Source organism: Bombus fervidus, chromosome 12, assembly GCF_041682495.2.
Source record: "Bombus fervidus isolate BK054 chromosome 12, iyBomFerv1, whole genome shotgun sequence".
Taxonomy (NCBI): domain Eukaryota; kingdom Metazoa; phylum Arthropoda; class Insecta; order Hymenoptera; family Apidae; genus Bombus; species Bombus fervidus.
This window is the reverse complement of record NC_091528.1, coordinates 10,281,381-10,307,402: the sequence shown is the minus strand read 5'-3', so window position 1 is coordinate 10,307,402 and position 26,022 is coordinate 10,281,381. Positions and strand designations below refer to the sequence as shown.

General features: G+C 32.8%; 4 protein-coding genes across 14 annotated transcripts in view; 3 read left to right on the top strand and 1 right to left on the bottom strand.

Moving 5' to 3' along the window:
• The first annotated feature begins 109 nt into the window (after positions 1-109).
• Positions 110-11,940, top strand: LOC139993289 (calpain-D). Of its 3 annotated transcripts, none has more exons than XR_011801350.1 (12): positions 110-1,114; positions 1,750-2,117; positions 2,213-3,579; positions 3,717-3,950; positions 4,352-4,744; positions 4,822-5,123; positions 5,205-5,241; positions 5,313-5,638; positions 5,726-6,068; positions 6,158-6,336; positions 6,412-6,648; positions 6,895-11,940. XR_011801350.1 is itself a non-coding variant. In XM_072014875.1 (12 exons), the coding sequence occupies exons 1-12, from the start codon at positions 792-794 to the stop codon at positions 6,590-6,592; spliced, it is 3,957 nt and encodes a 1,318-aa protein (XP_071870976.1). In that variant the 5' UTR covers positions 110-791; the 3' UTR covers positions 6,593-11,940. The 3 variants fall into 3 exon arrangements, 2 of the variants coding, with proteins under 2 accessions (XP_071870976.1, XP_071870975.1); XM_072014875.1 differs by having other exon boundaries at positions 2,213-2,391; positions 2,488-3,579; positions 6,412-11,940; XM_072014874.1 differs by having other exon boundaries at positions 111-1,114; positions 6,412-11,940.
• A 280-nt stretch (positions 11,941-12,220) lies between these two features.
• Nup58 (nuclear pore complex protein Nup58) lies at positions 12,221-18,963 on the top strand. 7 transcript variants are annotated; one of them, XM_072014914.1, is made up of 9 exons: positions 12,221-12,397; positions 12,530-12,879; positions 12,954-13,158; positions 13,235-13,608; positions 13,671-13,895; positions 13,987-14,061; positions 14,179-14,201; positions 14,351-14,383; positions 14,864-15,052. In XM_072014914.1, the coding sequence occupies exons 1-7, from the start codon at positions 12,333-12,335 to the stop codon at positions 14,193-14,195; spliced, it is 1,311 nt and encodes a 436-aa protein (XP_071871015.1). In that variant the 5' UTR covers positions 12,221-12,332; the 3' UTR covers positions 14,196-14,201; positions 14,351-14,383; positions 14,864-15,052. The 7 variants fall into 7 exon arrangements, with proteins under 7 accessions (XP_071871015.1, XP_071871017.1, XP_071871016.1 ...); XM_072014916.1 differs by lacking the exon at positions 14,179-14,201; XM_072014915.1 differs by lacking the exon at positions 14,351-14,383.
• On the bottom strand, positions 15,555-18,419 carry LOC139993296 (protein FAM114A2). Its single transcript, XM_072014896.1, has 4 exons — positions 17,186-18,419; positions 16,241-16,836; positions 15,848-16,159; positions 15,555-15,770 (listed from the first exon to the last, which is right to left on the bottom strand). The coding sequence occupies exons 1-4, from the start codon at positions 18,219-18,221 to the stop codon at positions 15,696-15,698; spliced, it is 2,019 nt and encodes a 672-aa protein (XP_071870997.1). The 5' UTR covers positions 18,222-18,419; the 3' UTR covers positions 15,555-15,695.
• Positions 18,964-19,252: 289 nt separating the features above from the next.
• Kibra (WW and C2 domain containing protein kibra) overlaps positions 19,253-26,022 on the top strand; it is a 43,422-nt gene continuing 36,652 nt past the window's right edge. The window contains exons 1-2 of one of the 3 annotated variants that reach the window (XM_072014876.1): positions 19,253-20,522; positions 20,933-21,161. In XM_072014876.1, the coding sequence (XP_071870977.1) occupies positions 21,034-21,161 (128 nt within the window). In that variant the 5' untranslated portion in view covers positions 19,253-20,522; positions 20,933-21,033. Of the gene's footprint in view, positions 20,523-20,556; positions 20,575-20,932; positions 21,162-26,022 lie in introns of those variants that run through there. The other 2 variants (XM_072014877.1, XM_072014879.1) reach the window with 2 other exon arrangements.

Below are 26,022 nucleotides of genomic sequence, written 5' to 3'. Positions count from 1 at the left end.
TTAAAAAGTGTACATTTCTAATGTTAAATTTTTAAGAGTAAACTATTATTTTATTGTCAATACTTTTAAATAGAATATTATTTCAACGTAATAATGACTAATTAATCATTCGCAGGTAATAATTAATATAAATAGAAGCATGATTCCGAAATCTACAAATTTTCATTATGTCAGTGTACGCATATGATAATAATCATACAGCCCTGTGTATGCCAGCAACCAATGTAGTCAACACACTTGCTCAGGCTACAGTGATGTAGGTACACAGACGATGTCTACCCCGTTTGCAATTGACGCGTTTCATCTCGTTCTTTGCCTTTAAGTGAACGAATATGGATTAATCAGTGATTTATTTGTGTATATCTCATATCAGACTATACTTGCAAATACGATTAAACAGTGAGAAAAGAAGTATTTAGATAAATAAGATGCCTAAAAGGTGAGAGAGAAAAGAAAAGCAGAGAATAGATGCACTGAAGTTGTGTGTGCATTTGAATGTTCACTGTGTGATGCGACGACGGAAAGAAAGGGAGAAAAAAGGAAGAAAGAGATAGAATAAAACATTGGGTGAGAGTGCGAGGAGAAGGGGCTTAAAAGATGGCCGTCCTGAAACATATGACAAAGAACGGCGGGCAACCGCCGCAGCGGAAAAGAATTATCACGGAATGTGTTTCACGGTATCGTTGATCCTCGTCCTCGCGTAGAGGTGTGGTGATATTTCGAGTAAAAGGGATCGTGGCTATAAAAGTCAGTGATCCTGTTAGCAAAGGAGCCATGACTACGTGTAAAGAATGGGCTCGATCGCATCGGTGTTGCAGTGGCATTGCTCGGAGTGCGCTCTGATAAATCCAACGGAGAGCACGCGATGCGCCAGGTGCGGCCTTACTCGGCTTAGGAGTGATGAGAAAGCAAATCTCAGGCTCGGCCTGAGCTTGGATCGCAAAGTTCCCGAAGAAAAAGAGGAGGAGGAAAAGCAAAGAGACGACGAGGAAGGTGACTCTTCCTCGGTCTCTGTTCCGCCAACACCTCCGCCGAAACTTCGTTTGGAGAAGCCAGCAACGGGCGATACGCGTCCGGCAACTTATCAATACGTCAAAACCGATCTCATACATCGGTGAGAAAATTGTTAACTCATCTCTGCTCTGTCCGCAACCCCCTCCCCTTCCCTACCCCCATCTTCGATTTCTCGCGTGTTTGTATACAGTCTACCGAACTCTCCGCAAAATCTTGTCGACTTCTCTTCGAATGTAATACTTATCAGTTCGTATCAGTGCGATCATTTTGGTGTAATATCTCGTTTTTTGAGCAAAGGTATTTTCATAGTATGAGCTTTCCTCTACCTCTCACTGAACAAGTTTAATTTGTGCCAAGGATTTCACACAATGCACAGAACAATGGTTTGTAAGGGGAATATAATACAAATGTTTATTTGTTGCATGTTTGCATAAACGTAGATATGACAAGTTACTATTGCATCTACGAATACAGGCTTCCGCATTCACTATTAATATAATATACTTAGAGTAATATCAAAGTTAGCATATATTTTTTCATAGTTGTTCTCCTTCTTTTTTATGTTTGGATAGAGTTTTTTTCATATCTAGGAAATAATTAAATATATAGTTTCATTATAAAAATGTTATATATTCTTTGACTCTTTCCTCTTCCTTAATTTTATTATGTTATCATATATACCAATGGTTGTTGTCCGTTTAGTAATTGTTTATTATTTTTCATATCGATTTTTAGCTCAGAGGGGAATTTAATTCTACTCAATAATCATATAAAGAAGTCTCACCATGATTCGTGGAATGGAAAGTCTTGTAAAAAAGAGCCAGTTAAAAGATCTTCTTCTCTACCTTCCTTAATAACACAATGGACTTGCGTTCGTTGTTTGTTAGACAACAGCTGCAGTTCTGGTATAATTTGCATAGCTTGTGATGCAAATTCTTCTATAGCTGAAACTGGCAAAAGGCAGATTGGAGCACGTAAACGCAAAAAATTAAATTCACGTAAAACAAATCGTCTCAAAGCTACATCCGAACTTCTGGCCAATATTTTAGATGATGTCAATGCAACAAGTTCTTCTACAAGCGATGCAAGAATTATCAATAAGGGTATAAATTATTTAATTTATTTTTTAATACTATTTTAATGCTATATTGAACAAGATTGTGGTACAAATATTATATAGCTTATCTGTATTCTATAGATATGGCACAACTAACAAGTATAAGTCGTAGTGAAAGGAGACAAGATAGAGAAGACTGGACCTTGCCACCAATAGAAACTATGGAGTCTACTACACTTTCCTACACAAATACCACTGATACCTCTCAACGTTCACCAAAAAGACATAGTCCTTCAATTTATGAACGAGTCAAATCTAAAGTTAGTCGCTCTTTATCTAATGGATCTGTTGTACATAAATTATCTGAACATGCAATTCAAAGACCAACAAGTTTAGTAGTCTCAGAATCTCAACAGGATGATGCTCTCTGGAGTTGTGATAATTGTACTCTTGATAATGCTCCCGGCCTAGAACAATGCGAGGCATGTGAAGCCCCTAGAAGTCCTGCTCCTTGCAGTGGAGTAGTTATCAGTGTACCTGCCTGGGAACCACGTGCTCTATCTTCTGCAGGTCCATTGTCTTATAGACGATCTTTTTCTGATGTCGAATCCGTTACAAATGTATCTCGAAAGAAAAAGATCGTCAATCGTAGAAGTCTCAATGAGGATGAACCACCTGCAGTACCACCACATTCTGTTGGTTTTAGTACAAGACCAAAATATTCTTACATTGGAATTACCGACCCTGATATACCGCCGCCATTGCCAAAAAAACAAAATAATAAATTAGGTCTTGTACCCACAAAAGCACATAGCGAAGCAACTAGTCCTGTCGGTGATGTACCGAATGTAAGCTCGTTAAAACGTATGTGGACTTGTCGGAAATGTTCTTACGCGTATAATCCTTTATGGTCAACTGGTTGCGATATATGTGGATCTTCTCGATCACCGCCTTCGTTAATGCAACCTAGTCTAATAACCGTCACAAAAGATGAAACGAGTTGTTCGATGCATTCACAATCTCCAATTGTAGTATCCAGAGATAGTGTAAGATACATTCCACAGAAAACTGCTACATTGGCTACAGCAGAATCTGATTTAGATGATCAAGTTGATCCACCCTCCCCGGTGTGGACTTGTAAAAAATGTACATTATTAAATGCCGCTTCGAGAACAACGTGTGAAGCGTGCGGTGGTTCAAAGCTTAAAAGTATCATGCATTTAGAAGACGCTACGTTACGAAAAGGAGAAAGCTGGGTGTGTCCATCGTGTACATTAAGGAATCCGCTATCAGCACAAACTTGTAATGCTTGTAAGACTTTAGCAGATTTTCTAGATGTACCAAAGGATAGCAGATTTTTTGGATCAAGAAGCCCCAGTCCAAGACTTTGTTCAACCCCTATAAATTCAAAAGTTGTTACTCCAAGACATAGAAATTCTGTAAGAAGGAATGGTTCTTCAATTGGAGATAAAAGACATTCAAGAATTAGAGATTCCACTCATGGTCAAGTACGATTCTCTTATAGCTGTTTTATATATATTTATTAGTAAAATATTCAAATATATATATATTATCCATACATTTTCCTATTGGCTTTCATCTTCTATATAAATTTATTATATATGAAACATTTCAATGTTTCCAGTGGCAGTGTAAACTGTGCACATATGAAAATAAGAGTACAAACGGAATTTGTGAAATGTGCCAAATCTCAAAAAATTTATCTCAACTACCAGGTGAAAGGCCTAGAATTATTGAATCTGGCATAAGTACACTTACAATGCAACGGCAAGAAAGCGTAGTTATGGAGAATTTAAGACAAATTGAGGAAAGAGAAGCATTGGAGAAATGGGAGCGAATTGTTCGCTACTGCAAAGAGGTATATTGATCATAAATTATATCATGTGGACAAGGACGATTTTTTACGATCAAAGAAAACAGTTTAGAAAAAATATTGAAATTAATTTGTTTTTATATATGTAAATTACATTTGAAAAATGTAATTATACTTTTTCTTTTTTGCATTATATATCTTTTCACATCAATTGATTTTTATTTTCCCTATTTATATTAATTTCTTATTTTTTGTATTATAATACTAATGAGAGAACAAGAAGAAAATAAAAGTTTTAGTGAATATTTTTAGTTTATGAAATATAAAATGCATAAAGTTAAAATCTAAATAGTTCATAATATTCGTTTAAATAAATTACAAATATTTTCGACTAGTATATTTTAAATGCAAGATTTTCAATAGTAACTAATTTACTTATTTTATAGACAAATGAACCTTTTGTCGATGACTCATTTCCACCAGCTCCAAAATCTCTATATTACAATCCAGCTGAAACAAAAGATAACCATGTTGTTCAATGGAGAAGGCCTCATCAAATTAATGTTGATTCTACAGTTGATTCCAAACTGCCTTGGGCTGTTTTTAGGAAACCCTTACCTTCTGATATCTCACAAGGTGTATTAGGAAACTGTTGGTTACTTTCAGCTTTAGCTGTTTTAGCTGAAAGTGATGAGCTTGTAAAAAGAGTCTTAGTAATGAGGGAAACTTGCCCAGAAGGAGCTTATCAAGTAAGATTATGTAAAGATGGAAAATGGACCACAGTACTTGTTGATGACTTGCTACCCTGTGATAAAAGAGGCCATCTTGTATATTCTCAGGTTTATATCTTAACATTATGAGTGAAAAGTTATTACTTCTTTTTCTTCATTCATAATTTTAATAAAATACATTGTAGGCAAAAAGAAAACAACTTTGGGTGCCATTAATTGAAAAAGCAGTGGCTAAAATTCATGGTTGCTATGAAGCTTTAGTATCTGGACGTGCAATAGAAGGTCTAGCAACACTTACAGGTGCCCCTTGTGAGAGTGTGCCTTTACAACCATCTGCTTTGCCAAGTGAAGATGAACTTGATAAGGATTTAATATGGGCACAACTTTTATCTTCAAGGCAAGCTATGTTTTTAATGGGTGCTAGTTGTGGAGGTGGTAATATGAAAGTTGATGAGGAAGAATATCAACGTAAAGGTTTAAGGCCAAGGTAGAAAAAATTCGACAAGAGTTAAAAATGTTAAGTATATTTATTTAGTATCCCATAAAAAACTTATTGTATTTTTTCTAGGCACGCTTATTCTGTTCTCGATGTACGGGATGTACAGGTAAAAAAATACACATATTTATAGATACATGATTAAAAACTTACAAGTACTTTGAATAATATATTTGATAGGGAATACGATTATTGAGATTACGTAATCCATGGGGTCACTATAGTTGGAAGGGTGATTGGTCTGATGATAGTCCTATTTGGACACCACAATTGCGGGAAATGCTCATGCCACATGGTGCTTCTGACGGTGTTTTCTGGATTTCTTTTGACGATGTATTGAAATATTTTGATTGTATTGATATTTGTAAAACTAGAGTTGGGTGGAGTGAAGTTAGATTACGTGGGACACTTCCACCTTTATCATCTCTCAGACATTTATCATGTGTACTTTTAACGGTACTAGAACCTACTGAAACAGAATTTACATTATTTCAAGAAGGGCAAAGGTAAATTTTATTATCTCATTTTATGTACATTTGTATAATTATATCAAATATAAGGATATGGTCTATTATACTTACATATATATTTAGGAATTCCGAAAAATCACAACGTTCTCAGTTGGACTTGTGCGTAGTTGTTTTTCGTACACGTTCACCAGCAGCACCAGAAGTGGGGAGATTAGTAGAACATAGTAAGCGACAAGTACGTGGATTCGTTGGATGTCACAAAATGTTAGAGAGGGATTTGTATATTGTTGTATGTTTGGCCTTTAATCATTGGCACACAGGAATGGAAGATACTTCCAGTTACCCTGAGTACGTTCTTGCCATTCATAGTTCAAAGAGATTATTAGTTGAGCAAATTTCCCCACCAGCATTTGTCTTAGCTGATGCTATAATAAGTTTAACTCTAGCAAAAGGACAGAGACATGAAGTAAGAATATTTCTGTAACTTGCAACTTTAATTTCACAATTGTTCATGTATCTCTAAAACCCAGTATTTTGTAAAATATTTATACGTAGGGAAGAGAGGGAATGACTGCTTATTACTTAACTAAAGGTTGGGCTGGACTTGTAGTAATGGTAGAAAATCGTCATGTAAATAAATGGATTCATGTAAAATGTGACTGCCATGAAAGCTATAACGTTGTGTCCACAAGAGGACAACTCAGAACTGCCGATAGTGTTCCCCCGCTACACAGGTAAAATAGATCTTTTATATGTGCTCCTGAAATCAACATTTATGTCAGATCATTTACTAAATTTCTTTATTGTAGACAAGTCATCATAGTTTTAACACAATTGGAAGGTAGTGGAGGTTTTTCGATAGCACATCGACTTACGCACAGACTAGCTAACAGTGGAAACTTGCATGACTGGGGTCCGCCAGATACTCAACATTGTCCTCAAATTGATACTCAAGTCGAAGGTTTACATAGTCCTCGTTTAATCACGTGAACAAATGAGTGATTAATAACAAATAGGACAATGTTTAAATGTATCTCGTTTGTCAAGTAAGAGATTTATTATGTACTCGTGATATCCAGAAATTTACCAAAGCAAGCTAGAAAGATTTTGGTACAGAAGAAATAGTACTGAAACTATAATACATTCTGTGCTTTCTAGCTATTCATGTTGTACGAAAATTTTTAGCATTACGACAAGCTCACTATTGGATATACTACAATAATTAACAATTAATATACAATGATTCTCTCTCTCTCTGAGATCAGTGGTTAGAAATATTTTTTTTTAATTAGGTAGAAATCATTCGTTGTATCAATGAAAATGAATATACTTTAAAACTTGCGTGCAAATTAAGCATTTCTACGGGAACCATTGATCCATAAAGAAGACTTAAGGGAAATTAAATATTTATGGAAGAACAAATTAAACACATTGCTTGTTATATAAAAAAAAATTATTTTCTCAACGTAACATATAAGCACCATAAAAAGTAACAAAGCGTAAAAGTTATACAGTAATAATATATGAAGTGAAATAAATAACAGCCATTGATAATGAAAAACATATACACTCTTTTTGGAATTGCTTAGAGTATGGTATAACTATGGGTCGAAATTTTTTCAATTTTTGCATCTCACAAGTCGATCCTATTTTCGGATACACAGGCCGTATTCAGAACTCACATTTAAAAGTACATGTATTATATATTATGTATGAGAGCTGATGTTACTGGCCGTTTAAGTGAGGGTTTTCGAATATTGGTCACATCGTAAAACTTTTATCTCATCTAAACTTTTGTTGTTTCCATCTTGTAACTGGATGGAGTGCTTGTGCTAAAAATGGACGTAGCGCATAGCTACAGAACCAAAAATCTCTCTGAAAGTTTTACAGTATAGTGACGCGTTCACTGCCATTTTGTGCAATGTACGTTTAACTTTATTGCTGTTAAAAATTTTTGTAGTGAATTATTAACAAAATTATTATCACTGATTGTTGTATGTATATTTTATGTTCATTTAACTTATAATACATATCTTGAACTTTATACATACACAAGCGTGGCAGTTAACGAGTTAGTCAATTTTATAAGTCTTGTACATTTTGTAATCATGACATCAGAATAGCCGTCTACGAGGCGCAATCATTTATAAATTTTTTTTACATAAATAGATTTGTGTTTTATTTTTATACATATACATATGTGTTTTATCTACAAATGAAGCAAATAAGTATTGGATAATGAAATATATAAGTCATTTTTTTCCAATTTGAAGAAACATATTTAGCAAATTATAATCTCACGTAAAAAGGAAGTTACAATTTAATGGAACATTCCCTTTTTTTTTAAAGAGAAAAATTGCTAGATCGAAAAGTATGTGTATGTTACAAGTATATCTCCTTTTGAATAGCATGAAATAATTCAAAAAGTTGTTATTGAAATTATTACATTAACATATGATTAATTTAATGTTAAAACTGTATACAAAAGAGTGAAACTATAAGTTTTGATTCTTATTAATGTTGTACCAACCAATAATTTTAAATATGTCTATTATATGTATTAAATGCGATGTATGTTGGCACACTTTTTAATTCTTTCTTATGCATATTATGCAGGACGTTAATAAAAATCGAGAACATTTTTTTTCAAATATTAATTATATGCATGTAAACCATGAAAAAGTTTGTATAATCTTGTATCTAGAGCTGTTGAGTACCCGAAATATTCGAATATTCGAAATCCGAATTGAATTAATTGATTCGAATATTCGATTAATTGAGTACTTCGAATAGTTCGATAAAATTCACGTTCATTGTTTCAATCGAGATCTTTTAAATATCGCAACTGTTTAAATCTATTTTAACGAATTTAATTTGTACATTATTTAAATCTATTAAAGAATATCGAATTTTCTTGAACTAGTCGAATAAGCAAATTGATTTTGATATGTATTTTTTAAGTATTAGAACAGCTGTATTTGTATTTATGAGTTAAAAACTCGCAAACTCTTTATGCGTTATGTTCTAAGGAAACAAATTTTTTCTTCATGTATGCGTAAATGGCATTCATATTTAAAGGACATCTAATTAAAGATAGCTGTGAATAAAAAAATAACTCGTATATATATATATATATATGCACACACACACATATATATATACATAAACAAGTTATTTTTTAAATTAAATTAAAAATTAATGTGTATTATTTTAATCAATGTATTAATTTAAGTAATGTATCTAATATTTATTAATATTCTCTATAAAGCATAATTAAAAAGATAAGCACTTGCAGATACAAGTTTATATGAATTTTCTTTCATACTTATTTGTATGAAAGTTAAAAAATATTTTTGATCTTTACCGATATAGTGTGTATTATATAAACTAGCAAACATCCAGTTTTATATGGAAAGCTCAGTGCTTTGGCTTTAACATTAAACTGCCATGTTCCATGTCCTTAAAGAATGATGAAATTGGCACTGAAATGTTCTTTTGATGGCAGTTGGATCTGATTGACAATTTGTCTAATATTTTCTATACATATTGAATGTGGTAATGTGACAATATCTCATGCTGTGATCAGCTCTAATGACGTTTTTTGTCATTAAAATGTCAGTTAAGAAATGTCCTCATAAATGAAAAGGCAGCATTATAAATATTATTTCAATGATAGTACAAAGTATTTATTATATATGCATTTGCTTAATTCAAATGCAAGAAAAGAAACAAGTTATGCACATAAGCATTATAAGACTTATTGGCAATAACTTTTTTAATTAGATCAGTTATACATATTTTTTTAAATAAAACATTCCTTACATTTATTTACATTCTCCCATTATCCATTTAAATACTCTAATTACTTGCATTAATACATTTACTTCTGTGTTCTATATATTCTGTTTCTAATATATTTGATTCCTGTTGGTATAAAATTTAACTTCTAATATTGTTAATTGAGTTCCGCTTGAAGCATTGCTTTCTCTTTGATGCAATAAAAGGAAATTATTTTTATTCAATGGCTTCAAACAAACGGATCTAACTGTTGAGTGTGGCCTAATAATTTTAATATAGGAACTGTTTCTGATTTATTTAAACTAAATCGTATTTAAAGATATCAAAACCCCTTTCATTCACTTTGTGATAATATTAAGGCGATCATTTATTAAAGGAAACCCTTTAAAGCAAACAAGAAATGTTTTTTTATTAATATAAATCAGTTTTCTTAAGTTTAAACAGTGATTAAGTGTCAGACACAATGAAAAGAATTATTCTCATAAATAGACTATACTATTTGCACTAGTTTCTGTTCGAATGGCCTTAATTTACAGACAAAAACATTTAAGATAAAATGGAGACCTATATTTATGCATTTTCTTAAAAAAATATAAAACAGGTAGCAGGTAACATATATTGTTATAGTAATTTTAATTTGAATCAACAGATTCGACTGCTATGCTCTAAATGGTAATTTAAAGCATCAATTAAATTGCACCATTGTTCAAAACATTAGGATAAGTCTCATCGGTGCATGTACACAAATGCAAAAACAATAATGCTAAAGCAGATGACACAATTAAATATAACGCCTAATTCCTCTCTTTTCTTCTGTTTCTTCTTTTTTATTTTTTAAGCATAACTTGCATCTGCATAACATTAAATTAAAAGAATTTAAAGTAATCCTTAGTGCCATACCAAAGCATAATAAAAAAAAACCTGTAAACAAATATTTAATCAATAATGATTTATAGAGGCCCGTTCCGTTGTCACAATGATATTATAGTACTTTTTCTCAAAGAAAAAATATTCTATTTTAAATATTGTGTGTGTGCGTGTGCATGTGCGTGTGTTTCCGCTCACGAGTGTGTGCGTGTGTGTGTATAATTACTGAGAAAGAATTATAAATATTTCCATTTTAGAATACGACTACTGTGGCTTCGACGGTACTATCAGAATAATGGATATAACGTATATTTAATGTTTGGATTTTGATTGTTAAAACTTTAAAAAAGTTTCGAAAGCACGAAGTGACATTATTCTGAAAGCAACGTTCGTAGTTGATTATGCACAACGCTACGGCGAATGAACAAGTGTGTTTGGTATTTTAGAAAACTGTCTTTGTGGATTTGAGCGTTTTAAAAAAGAATTCAATTTGTATATAAAATGAATTATTTATTATAATTAAGGGATGGGTGAAGCTGATTCATTTATACACCGCTTGTGGTACACGTAAGTTGTTTTGCATATGCTTACACAATTTTGTTGAGACAGCGCTTAAACCGATTAAAAAGTAAGAAATAGAAAATTATATATAGCAAAATTAGTAATATATCGGAGTCAAAGAAATGCCGGTGATGTGCGAAGCATAAATATTTGTTCTTTTTGTCTTTTTGCAATAAGCTTTCAGACATTTAAAGCCATTTATTAAATCTGCAAAATTTTATGGAGATTATGCTATCATTAAAAAAATTAATTGTGTAACATTAAAGTCAATGAATAATTTTGCCGATCTTTTGTAAATTCTTAAATAACATTTATCGTTTGTTTCAGCACGGCGTTAGTACTATTTATATAAATGGAGCAAAGGATGTAGGGTAATCGCACGCCATCGCAAAATATCTAGGAATATATTCTTAATATGCAAAGAAAATTAAAAAAGAAAAAAAAAGTACTACGGTATCTCATTGTATTTGTAATTACAGAGTATAATATTGCGGTGTCATTTTACAATTATTAAGTAACTCGTACTCTGTACGATACTGCGTACCGGGTGTATTCTAAACTGTATACAAGCGTTATAAATGTGATTTTCTTTTTTCTTCGTTTTAAATGAGACTGAAATATTTACACGTTCAAGAGAAATATTAATGCAAACAATATCTAAAAATTATTAAATTATTAAAGGAAAAAGGAAAGATTAAGTAATTCCTGAAAATATTTAAAAAAAAAAAAAAAAAAAAACAAAGTTTATTGATAGAAAGAAACTGTTTTTAGACGCGTTCTTTTAGTCTACGCGACTGTGATCATTTTAGAAACGCCCATGTACGAACCCGAACCAGCAATCAACTTTGTGATAGTCTGTGTACCGATTTGGCAAACTTTGTTGAATTGATCCCATTTCCTATAGATGGAATGTATAATTATTAGAACTTTGTCGCGTACATACAAAAAAAAACATTTACTACTTTATGAAATGATAAAGACATTGTATTGTCCCTTGATTTATATAATATAGTAGTATAGGTACATTTAATAATAAATCGGAATATTATCTAGAAATTAATCGTCATTCAGTCTCAAGTCAAATTAATAATGATTAAAGTGATTTTTTCAATCTTCTTTGTATTTTTTTAATTATTTAATATTATCCACATGCTTCTTTATTTTTCTGTTTATTTTTCAACCATTTATTTATAATTAATACTTTTGTATTTGAATCTTATTTTCAATTACGAATATTTTTAATATTTTATAGAAATACACATCTCTAGAAAGATATACATAAGATAGTACATACATTTCGAAAATGAATTACACATATTCAAATTTAAAACGTGCATCTTTACCTTATAGATGGCGTTGTTTAATTATTATCGCCAGTTAGTCAGTTGAGGATAGTTTAACGCGTGCAATGCATATGATATGCATTGTTAATATTTGAAATATAAGACGTTGCGTGTCATTTAGTGACGTTTATTTGTCTTATTATTTATTGCATGCCACAACTATGTCAACGTTTACTTTTGGAACACCTACAACTTCGAACAACGCAAGTTTTGGATTTGGACAAAAGTAAATACACAATTTTACATTTCGTATCCTTAACTTAAATTAAATTAATTAACCTCACACTATGAAATTGAAACATAGGGTTTTATATTTAAAATTTATATACTGAAATATTGATAATTTATTGTGTTCTAGACCTGCAACAGGTTTTAATTTAACTAGTACACCTTTTGGTTCAAGTACTTCAGCACCAACGTTAACCTTTGGAGCTCCATCCACACCGGCAACAACAACTGGGCTTAATTTTGGATTTAATAGTACACCTGCAACTGCCGCACAGACACAATCAACTGGTTTACTTTCAGGATCAAATACAACTAGTACAACTACTGCGAGCAGTTTATTTCCAGCTCCAACTACGTCTGCGCCTTTATTTGGTGGACTTTCTTTTGGCACACCAGCAACAACTTCTACATTGACATTTGGTGCTCCATCTGCTACAGCTACAACTGGAAATGTTACCTTTGGTGCACCTACTACGACAAGTATGTGATAGTTGAGGATATAATTTAATATTATTAATAATCAAAATATTATCTCTAATATTTTGTATTTACAGCATCACTTTTTGGTAGTGGTAATTTATTAGGATCAAAATTAGCTACTAGTGGTACTACAACTACCACAAGCACTACCAATAAAGGACTAGGGGGATTAGATGTATCATCAAGTAATAAAGGATTTTCACAAGCAAATACTAATCCAGCTGCTGCTAAAGAAAATATTTGGCCACCAGAATTATTACAGACAATAGAGAAATTCAAGTAATTATTATATAGTAAAGCTATTATATTAGAACTGTATAAAATTAATTAATTCGATATATGTTCTTAATTATAGAGAGTTTGTGAAGGAACAAAAGGTATTGTCTTCAGATATAGCAAGGGGCTCTGCAAGACCATTAAATCGATGTGCGGAAGATACAGCATCGTTGATGGAACTTTTAACAACGTTAGCTGGATCAGTTCAACGAGATCGTTCTGCTGCTGACAAGTTGAAACAAGACACGGCAAAAGCGTTACAAAGTTCTGAAGTAGCTCAAAGAACGCATGATACTCCACCAGGATTACAATATGAAAATAATGCACCATTATTATTTTTTATGGAATTGGCTGATAGCTTTGAACATGATTTACTATTATTTAGATCTCAAATTGAAACAACAGAAAAACATATACAGACAATGATGACTCCAAAGACTTTAACTCCACAAGGTAAATTTATATTAGTATTAATGTTTCTCAAAATTTTAAAATATCTTTCAATTGGTTTTTAGAATTGACAATGGCTATGAGTAAACTTCACGAGTCTCTTGTTGCTGTTGCTGGTAAATTGCAAGGCGTACATTCGAAAGTACAACAACAAAAGGAACAATATTTAAACTTTAGAAAATACGTTTTAAAAGATAATACAAACGTTTTTGAAGATATTAAACCAGATGGAAAAATATCTCGAAGTAGTATTGGAAAAATTACAAGTGGTCCTACACCATTTGGTCCAGGTAATTGATAATTTTTAGAACTTATTGTAATATACAAGTATTTATTTTATTTCATGTAACTATTAACGTGTTATATACTTTACTTTTATAGGAAATAAAAGTTTCCTTTCATCAACAGCACTAAATTCTAACAGACTAGGAAGTTATGAAACACGAAATCCATTAGGTAAATGAAATTAATATATAAATTTATAATGTTAATATATTTTTTGTTAAAAACAAAGCCCCTAAAACAACGTATTCTCGTTGTTTCAACTATCCCATGAATATCTCCTACCTTCAGGTCTTGCGTGGATTTAGTATGAGGTAGATTTACTAACATTTAACGCCCTTTACTAAGTATTGTAGAATTTCACGTATATGAATAGAAAGACTGTTGCAACTAATTATTCTGTAAATATGATCGATTTAAAATTTTTTATTTCTGTGATTTGATTTTGATTTTGTCTTTCCAGGAAAAGAGTAAGGAATCTATTTTAGTTTATAAGGTACTATATTTTTCTTCAGTTTCTGTTTGTGTTGTGAAATGTGGGAAGGGATGCATAGCTTTTGTAACATTTACTAATTATATACGAGAATATTCATTTTTAATAATAGTGAAATAAATGATATTCTGTTTTCATCTTCTTCTTAATTTGCATTTTCAAATATCACATAGTAAAGGGAGGTTGAAATCTATGCTTCTTAAGGAATGGCTGTGTATTTTATATGTAATTTAATTGCTTCTGCTTCTTGGTGGTTTTGTAAGAATGCCCGCGTTAACTAGATTATATATTTAAAAGAATACACAACAATATATAGGGATACTGTTGAATATTAGTTTTATTAAAAGAAAGTATATAATTATGTCAATGTTGCTACTTTGTTACATTTTAATTCATTGAAACACAGCTTTAGCTATTTTACACGTCAATTAATCTGACTCTTAGAAATAGATGCAAAATAATTCAGTATATATGTTGTTACAGTTTGGGGAAATACAATACCAACACCATCTGCTACTAACATTACTCTAAGTTCGTCATTGAAACCACCAACAGCAAGTTTGACCTTTAATACTCCGCCAAATCTTACTACACCTTTACCAACGAGTGAATCAAACTCGAGTTTTCAACTTCAGAAACCTCCTGTTGGTAATAAAAGAGGAAAATATTAAATCGAGTTTATATTTATTCTCGTATTGTTAAGAATATTTTAACATATGATTATAAATATCCTACTTGATTTTAATATTAATATTTCGATTTAACATTATTATTTTTTAAAACAAGAATGTTTTATAAGAAAATAAATTGTTATTAAATTCTATAATTATAAGCATTTCATATATACAATAGTACAACTATATTTTAAGAAAATATTTACTTGAAGCAAAGTATATTTTACTAATTTTATAGTTAAGTATAAATTTATATAAGAAATTAAAACTGTTCGTGAAGCATTATGAAATGACATAAATTGTATATGTAAAATGCTTGTGAGCAGAACATTTGAAAAAAAAAATGAGTACCTAAATTAAATTTTTTTAAACAAGTTGCTAAAAATTTTTTACAGATATCTTTTATTTTGCTTTCTTTTTTAATATATTATAAATCCATACAATTTATATAGTACAAAAAGTGTTATTTATTTTATATTTTTCTCTTATTTTCTATCCTTCTTTCTTTATAACGTTCAAAACTTTCTTTCTATCCCGAAACATATTAGAAAAAGTTATTTGCACTAATTATCTGAAATGTATTAGTTCTTTTTTTTACAATATATGCAGAACGAGTATTAAAAAAATATTTCTACTCATCATTATATAGCACCAACTTCTATGATGGGAATCAACAATTTGAAGGCATGTTGAATGTAAGAACTTGCATTTGTAGCCTATTTAAAAAAAGAAATGAAAATTTATTTCTTCACACATGTATACTATACTTTAATACATAATAGTATTCTCTTACCTCCATGAGAATCGTTGTTATATTAGCTTTAATAGTATGAGGTTTGTCTGAAGTTTCTGCAAGCTTATTTAAAATACTACAGTAAGTATTAGCTAATATTCCAATTTGATTAGACAGAGTATTTGTTAACTGAACTAGTGAATCAGTTTCATTAACAGTGCTTCGATGTTCTTTGATTAGAAGTAATTCTGCAGTTTTATGAAACCTTTCTACAGAAAATGCTGTAAATTGTGCCAAAACTGAAATAGCATGTTCAAAAGTTTCTTGATCATTATGTGGTAAAGCAGTATAATTTTTAGAGTCTTGAAAAGCCTACAATCAATATTTAACTTTGTATAATGCATTCAAGAGATAATAGTAAACTCTCGTATTATTAGGGCAGAAATTATTTACCTCGTGTAACTTTTCATATGTAATATTAATTCCAAGATCGCTGCAAGCTTCTTGTAATTTATATTTCAAGTCTTTCTCATCTGTTTCATCATTGTATTCATCATCATTATCTAATGCACATAATTCTTCAACTTCTTCCAACATTTTTTCAACAGAATTTAATTCATTTGTATCTAAGCTATTCAAATGCTGTTGTATTTTAATATTACTTTGCTTTGATAACATTTCTAATGCTTCTATATGAACAAGTCCTTGATAATCATCAAAGAGACTTTCAAAATGTACTTTTCTCATTTTCTGTCTTTCTTCCACTGTTCTTTCTGTGCTATCTGCTTTTTCTTTAGCTTCTCGTAGAATCTGAGATAAATTAGGCTTATCTGTTTCATTTATAAAAAAGGTCCTCTTTTTCTTTAAACCTGGATCACCTTCTTGCAAAACTTCCATTGTCTTTTTACCAATGGCTTCTAACGTATCTAATCCACCACTTACAACTTTGCTTCCAGTTGATTCAACCAGTTTTGTTATTGATGATACACTTGATATAAAATTTCCAAACCCGAAAGAAGATTGTTCTTTGGTCTGTTCTTCTTTACCATCTGGAAATTAACTGGAAGTTAACTAAAATAAAAATATAACAGTTTTATAATTTAGCAGTAATTATATCATTAAATACTAGTAGTGGTATAGTTTATTTTCAATCTCTTGACTATAAAAGGAACTTGGTTCACAATTATATAATTTTTCTATTGTCTTTCATTCTCAGTTATTCATCTACACACAAATCCATCCACTCGCACACACAATCTTATTTTACTCTTATTTTACATATTACATATCTATTGTCTATCATCTACCTATCTATTAACTATTACATATATCCATATATCTATTATATCATTAAATATATCCATCCTACATCACTTATAAATATATAATAAAAGTTACCATTGTCTGTCTGATTTTCTTGTTCTTCATTTGTAATAGATTTAGGTTCATCAGATAAAGCCATTGATTCTTCCAAAAGACTAAGTCCTTGTGATACATGGCTAGTTATTGTAGAAACTCCAACACTAGCTGTATTAATTAAAGAACTTACACCCCAATTGCCCCAACCCCAACTTGTGGATGAGCTACTTGTTTCTTCAGCAACTAATGATAATCTTTTTAATACTGGTTGCAATTTCTCATCAATCAATTCTTCTGGTATTTCAATCGGATCTTCAAGTCCTTCCCACCCTTCAGATTTAAATACTTCTTTGAATGTTTTATCAGATTTCAATTCTTCTGGCATATCAGATTCTGTTATCTCATCTTTCATAGAAAATTTACTAAGCACATCTTCTCCTGTCATCAGTATATCCCTTTCATTAATATGTGTATTATCTATATCAGTCATACGATTACTACTTGGCATAACCTTTGTTCCTAACTTCTTTACACCTAATTTCTTTCCTTTATGTTGAATCTTTTCTTTTTCATTCAACTTAACTGTCAACTCAGAATGTAAGTCCATATTAACATCTTTTTCAGGGGATGCTTCTACTTTATTTTTTCTTAACTCTATGTTTTCATTATTATTTTTCACTTTCAAGTCTGTATCACCAGTGTTGATCTGTGCACATTCTGCTTTCTGTGAATCGATAGTCGAAATGTTTTCATCATTCTTTTCACAAGTTTCGTCAACATTGATAATTGGTTGCTCGTGCTTCCTATAATTACGTGTATCTTTAGTACTGATATCTTTATCAGCTCTTGTTTCATTAGTTGACGTATCCATTGTCGGCCGATATTTTTCTTTACTTCTACCGAAATTTATATTTGTATACGGTTGTCGAGGCACATATTCCGTATCGTCATCAGATTCCGAGTCTATCGTGTTTGGTAAATTCCATTGTCGCATTTGAGTACTTCTTTTTGTTGGTATATCATGGTTCATCTCCTCGTCAGCGCTTTCAAAATCATCGCTTTCAGATGTTGCCATATTAACTTTGTACAAAACACTAAATTACTTCTTATTTATTAGAAACAACATACGAACTATATTCAAGTCTCGATACGATCGGTTTACGTTACAATTGCACATTCAGTTTCTCGTAACGTGTTGAAAATTTGGGTTAAAACTGTCGCCACGTTCAGGAAAACTCCATACGTTCACATATCTGCACTCTCCACCACGTATATACATACATAATTATACACATGTCACGTGTCTTATCGAGGAAGTAAGAATTCGCACACTTTATTAAATTTATAGTAAATGTATAGATTAAAAAAGTCGTGCATGCGAGAAATATTCTAAATTTTAAACCACTGAATTTCAATGCGACATGGATATAATTTCTTTTAGTAAAGTGACATGAGCTTTATATAGAAATTTTATAAATCAAATGTATATTTTTAAATAGAATTAAATATTTATTTTCAGATTAAAAGGAATGAAGGAGATTATGCTAAAGACACACATTTTCACATTGTGAACAAAAATGTATTTATTATCAAAATAATACAAGAAAAAAAAAACAAATATTGATACTTATACAGAACAGTAAAAATGTGACATGAGAGATATTTGGATTGAGACTAATAAGTTAATTTCAAGCAAAATGATAGGAGTGAATAACGATAAATCACGCAAGTAGAAGACTAAATTACTCGATCAAATATCGATAACATTTGGAAGCCACGCATCAAGCGAAATAACAGCGAGGAGAAAAAAAAAGAAAGAGGAAGCAATACATGCGAATACCACAGTGGCTTATGAGACATTCTCGAAGGGGCAGCAACGGATTACCATCAGTTTATTCATTCGTCCCGGATGTTCAACGGTCTTGAGTGCACCTGCGTTTCCATGAGAGTCGTACGGTGGTGCCGCCGATGCAATATAACGGAAAATATGCGAAACTGTGGAAAGGGCATCGCGTTCGTCTGTTCCCGTCGTCGTTCGTGCACAGCGGTCAGAGACACGAGAGCTTTCGGCCTAGTAGTGGGAGACGATTCGAGAAAAAGAGAGAGAAAGAAGGAGAATACCAAAGGCTGGGAGGGGATTACGTTCGGTTCTCATCGGTGTACGCGTTGAGGCGAAGAGGAAGAGAGAGTGAGTGAGAAGCATTGCCAAGCGCACACGGTATGAACGTCCAGTGGCATGTTTCAAACACTCAACATGCTTGTAGTTGGCGCGAGGTTGTAGTATCGTACGAAACGAAAGAGTAGTTTGCGCGTATTCTTGCCACTTGAAACAACGGACTTGACAGAGTGTAGAATCTTCGCCGAGGCCATGTTCAATTCGATCCATGAACGGAGCAAAAGTGTCTTGCGGTAACCGTAACAGTGTTCCTGGCAGTTTCGTTCCGTGTAAGTAAAAAGACGGAATGAAATAAAACGCGTGGGGGAGAAACGCGAGGCGAATTCTGACATTCCTCGAAGGGAACGTCGCGTTGATTCCGCGCTGTCTTTCGCGGACGACGAGCACGAAGTTTAGTGAGAGAAAGAAAAGGGAGCACACGGTGAAATGTACTCGATAGTACCGGCATTAGCGTGCACTTCTTAAAGCGGGTCGCAGACGCAGATGCTGTCCCGTCTCTGCTCCGAGAAACTCGTCGTCGTTCCTGCTGCTCCAAAATGAGAACGACGTGGTTGTTACGCGTTTGAACAATTCACCAATTTTCTTCGAAAATTTCATCAATGAAACGTGCATCTGAACAACGTTAGCCGGAGAAGTGTTCTCTGTTCGATTACCGGCACGATACCCCGAATATTTTTCTAAGTGTTCCTGCTTTTCCCGATGGTGTAAAACAAATGATAAAATCGTGTAAGAACAGTAAGTAGGAATTAAAGGATGGTGTAAAAAGAACATCGCACGTGATACGTGGTAAAACCAAGGGCCTGATAAACAAAAGGATAAGAGTGCAAATAAAAGTGAACGACAGAGTGAGACGGCAAAGCAAGGGTGAAAGTGATTTTTCATATTTTTTCTCTATCAAATTCGGTTTACGGTTGGTGATGTGAAGAAAGTAAATCTAAAGGCTGTGTGCTATTTGGTATATTTCATTCGTCGATATATTGCAAAGTGACGAGTGCGGGATTAAAAGAAATATAAGTGTTACGATAATGTAACGGGCATTTATACTGGCGATCTTGTACAAATGTAGGACCACAGTACCGTCTCAAGGCAAGATACCAACAGTGGACTTTTCTTCGACGGCCAGCTATGTTAACGGTGGAATTCCGCTCGAGAGGAATCTGAAGGCGGGGACTCTGACGTCACTCCGCTCATGATAATGAGGTATTCATGATGGCGGAGTAGCGCGCGAGGGAGAAAGAGAGAGCGAGAACGTGTGTGTACATTATATATACTACATGAAATCTACATATATGTATACATATGCACGTGATGTTTCTATCTTTCTCTCTCACACTCTTTTCCTTCCCTATTTCTTTTTCCCTTGCTTCTTTTTTTCTCTTTCCTTTCGACAGAGTATGTATACGTGCGCGTATATAGAGATGTATGTATGTATGTGTGTATGTATGCACGCGCACGTGTGTGCATTCAGTGGCATGCAACACATCCTTTCTATCTCCATTCCACTGTATATCGGTGTGTATTACTATTGCGTGCCTTCTCTTTACCAACTCGAATGTTCTCTCTTTGTCTCTCTTACATCGACTGTCTTTCTTTCTCTTTCATCAATACAGCGTGTATGTGGCACGGGGAGTGTGTGCTCGCGCGCACAGATATGTGCCTGTCGACTGGTCGGTGATAGAGAGTTTTGGATGGATTTAGAGCGCAGTGAAATATGCCAAGGAGACGGAATGGGGAGATACCGCTTCCGGAAGGGTGGGACGTCGCGCAAGACTTTGATGGAAAAGTGTATTTCATCGATCACAACACAAGAAAAACAACGTGGATCGATCCTAGAGACAGGTACGCCATTTTCTATGTATATGTTTGTATGCACGCGTACACGTGCTAAAACAGCGAGTATATATGAAATTGCGTGCGATCTCTATGCGCGAACCTTATTTCATTTAAAGATCGCATTCGATTTTTCCCTCTTTCTTTCCGTGAATTTTTATGGACACGGATGAACGAGACGTTTTGTGCTTATTTGTGATAATAAACGTGTGTGTGTATAGTGAGCAAATTTGTCATAGACACATACACATGAGCGAGAACGCGAAATATTTCTGACGTTACATTGCCCTCGTGTGAGCGCCCCTTAAGTTTCCCGAGCGTGTGTATCTACTACGTGTATGCGTATATTCATACACCGAGGACTCGCCGCGCCCGCATTCCAGTCGCCAGGGCCGCCGCGCTGTCGATGAAAAACTCGAGAAATCTGGTGACCACGGTCGCACGCGAAAATAAAACTACTATTCATTTGAACTTTCTGATAGAAAAGTCACAATTTCACTGCGTTTTAACCAGTCGCAATAGTTGCCTGTGGAAACGTCGAATTTTTTATCTCAAATCTGATACATATTAACCATTTTGTTTTCTCTTATTTTTCTATTACTTAAATGTTATACACTGTATTTATATATATATTTATTCTTTTTTTATAGTGAAAATAAAATCAATGATTTTAAGTATTCATCAACTATTACGCTTTTAATATGTTTCGACTTCAACATATATGAATATGTACCGTTCATAATCTATAAATTAAACACTGAAGAATTTACAAACACGCATAAATTATAGATGCTAATTTTTTAGAGTATAATAAGTTAATGATCAAATATTAACGATCACTTGATATAACACTGTATGTGAATAGTAATAATAATAATCTACATAGTTAGACTAATTTTCAAGTTAAGTAATTTTTCAAAAGCAGAAATTATGGCCCATTCGACTCAGAAATGTCCAGTATCTGCAAAAGATCAAATGAAGCAAGTGCTAGTCTCACGATGGATCCAGTGAATGGCGCTCGTTATCGAGCAAAAGACTAAAATCTCGCTATAAAACTGGCTTACATGGACACTGTGTTCCACGTGTCCACGTTGCCTAGATTAATGTGTATACGCGTACCCGTGGAACGTGGTGTAAGTGAACCATCTTACGGGGCTAACCGGTATATAACGTACATGCAACTGACCGGTACCTAAAAATAGACCTTGGTACAAGGGTATTACTCTTCCGATTTTGATGTCGCCATTAAGACATCGATCTCGTTACATGCAGTCCTTTCGTTCGATTTTCCTTTCTTGTTTCGAGAAAAGAAACACTAATTCACAATATATTACTCGTATCATTGTGTCATATATTCTGTATATATATATATGTAGTAGCTCAAAGTATTTGAACATTTTCTATAAAACACTCTTATCTAAAATGTTTTGAAATTTCAGTAGCACTGTAATTAGAGACTACTGTCACGATTATATTAATAAAATTTGAAATCAATCTGAAAATATACTTACTGAGAAGCTACAAGACATCTACTGTAAGTATAGATTTCACAGAAACGATAAAAATATTTAAGCAATCGGTTATCCATTATATTAATAAGTCTCAATATTCAACAAGATCATCATAACACGTATGATACGTTTAAAATGGTTACTTATATTATACACTAATTTTTCAGTAAATATATGTTTACATAAATATCCTGTAATTTTTAGTTTACATTTTCAGATTTGTTTCAAATTTTAGCAACATAGTTATGATAGTCAGGTTTCACTATAGCGTTAATGTTTTAATTAAAATGTTTCATACAATACGCGCATTATATTTATAAATAGAAGTTCTACAAGTATCCAATATTTTTCATTTAACAAATCCAAAAGATATCGAACAATCACAAAAATTTTCTGCAATATTAATAATCGTGCATGTATACAAAATAAAAATTGAAATATTTCAATGATATTTTGTGATATCACTGACGTATAATTGATACTTGTTTTCCACTCGAGTTATCGTTCAGCAATTCGAACGCAGATTACAGTCGACCTGTGTTTGCTGCTGTTTTTGTTTGCACATTTGGCACGCGAACAACAGAGCAGAGCCCGGTGTACGGTTATTCCGTGTGCCGGCGACTTTCGCGTTCCTCGAAATCTCGAAATTTCGTTCCCCGAATCCACTAAGCTCCTCTCGCCGCCTCTCGTCACCTGTTTCTTTTTTGGAAACTCGAATCGAATTCGCACGCGTTTCGTTTCGTCCGGTTTTCCCACTGTGCGTTCCTCACGCACTGCAACGCGTGGCATCTGCTCGACATCTGTGTTTAGGAAAATTCTTTCGCTCTCACGAGCGCGCGCATGCGCGCCAATGTGCCTCCACCATTTTTTTTCTTTCTCGCATTCTTTCGGTTCGAGTTCTTATAACATCGTTTCGTAAATTTACGATCGATACGCAACTGTTTATAGATTCATGGTTGGTTTCTTTTCGAATTCATTTTTCAAATTCGATTTCTGGATGTACGATTTTTGTTATTCGGTTCATTTGAAACACGTTGGACGTGAATTATTTCCTCGTACGTAGGCTGCAAGAATGTCCGTGAAAAGGAAAGAGAGAACGGTTGTTTCTCGGCTGTATTATGCAATTGTGACTTAAGAAAATATCGATATGCTGTCAACTTTCAAAGATAGTCATTCGTGTCGCTTCTAGGTACGTCTTGGTTTTCATAAGTAATTGACCAATAAGCATGTAGTAGTTTGTTGATATTTAATCGTTTATATTCGATTATTATTCGTTGGATATTAATACATATGTAGTTTGTAAACTATCATCAAATATGAGGTTAGGATATTATGAAGAAAATTGTTTTATTTTATGTAGACTTGAAATTATTTTTATAATTTAGCTAATGAATCTATTTTAATCTGATTATTTGATTATTTATTTTATTAATGTATATTTTTCATTCATAAACTTGCTTACGTAATCACGACAGTTATCCATTTGCTCGAAGTCAAGATAGAAATCGTACGATTTCCATCTGGTATTTCTTCATTTGTAAATCAATCAGTATTGTAACTAAATATGATGCTATTGATTATGTAATTATTGTTTTAATAAGGAAAATTTATTGTTTTAGTAAGGAAAAATGAACAACTGACTATCAGTTATGAAATTAATATTGAAAAAGCGATTAAGGAAGGAAAATATTGTTTTCGGGTGTTAACATTTGTTTCGTAATTATTTAAAAATTTATCATGTGAGAATGAAGTCATCATCTTCAATAATGAATTTTTAATACGAATAGTGAAAAAATCGTATAGTGCTGTTTAAGAAAGTGAAAGTGACCTCGATCTTTTATTCAAAAAGATGTTTTTTAGCAATTTTTTTTTTTTATCTTATTATTAGTCTGTTGTCGATTTAATTCCGACCACTTTTAATTCAACGAAATTTTTTGTTAGTTTAATGGTAATAAAAATTGTTTTAGATGTATTTCGCGATTAAATTTACCTTTCTTTTTTTTTTCGTATAAATAAAGCTTCAAGAAGCTATATCATTATATATTTACACTCGCAAAGAGTAAAATCGATCTAAGTGGAATTAATTTGTGTTTATTATAATACTTTTCACTTCTGTAATTATACATAGAGGTTCTTAGTTAAGAAATGCCTCGATTAACGGATTAATAAGCTTCTTGTAGAGCAGCAAATGAATTATTCGTGGTTTTAATCATGATGAGATTGAATTCGGTCAAAATATTTGCAATGTAATTTGCGAATTTTTTGGCGCGAAGGATTAACGTTAAAGGGATATACGGGCAGCGTGATATTGCGTATACATGTGCGTGACCAAAGCCATGGCACGAATTACGAGGCAGGAGTGTTCCCAAACTTGGAAATTCGAGACATTCCTAGGCCGTGACACATCCACGTACAGAGAACGAAGGCAAACGGAGATTCCTGTAAGCTGAGTACCATTATTTTCTTCTTGGAATTTTTACGCTCGAACACGTTTCAAAACGACTCGGCAACCCGACCGTCTCTCCATCAACGCAAACAGTCATTATGTCGTTAGAAATATTTTCAGCTATCATTCGCAATCACGATTTATACGCTTAACCGGCCTGTACGTGACCGATCGTGGAATATCCTCGTTGCCCATTGCAATTAAATACCTTGAATTCGAGCCTGCATATTTCCATGACCGTATGATTAACTGTGCTGGTATTCCCTATTGTAGTAAGTTTTCAACGTCGTTGGAATCTGAGATATGTGAAAAATTCCTTAGATTATTACGTAGACATTTTGAGGTTAGGTTAGAAAAGTAAAATTTTAGTTAGAAGAAGGAAACTAGTGTAAAATGCGCGCGCATGTTTTAATATTTATGACAAGCGTACAACAATTCATCGTCGATCGTAATTGTCGTCACGATTCTTCAAATACTTTCGATAACCTCGTTATTCGTTACAATTAAATACCTCGAATTCGTTTCTTCATATTTTTACCAATCATATGATTAATCGTGTCGGTATTATTTGGCATTCTCCATTGTAGTGACCTTCCAACGTTGCTTAACTCTAAGAGAGATATGTGAAAGATTTATTGGACTTTTGGAGGTTAGGTTACATTAGGGAAGCAAAACCAGAGTGTAAAATACGCAGGCAAATTTTAATATTTATGAAAATACGCATTAATCCGTTAACTAGACCATTTCTTAGTCAGAAACTCCTCAAGCCATGGACTTAAGAATTAACTACATTTATTTTTAATTAATTTTAATTATATCCTGTTCAGTTTCTACACGCGTAAATACGGCATACAACAACTCGTAAATATTTACAAAAAATATTAGTTCAGTCCTGCAAGAAAGTCCGAGTCAT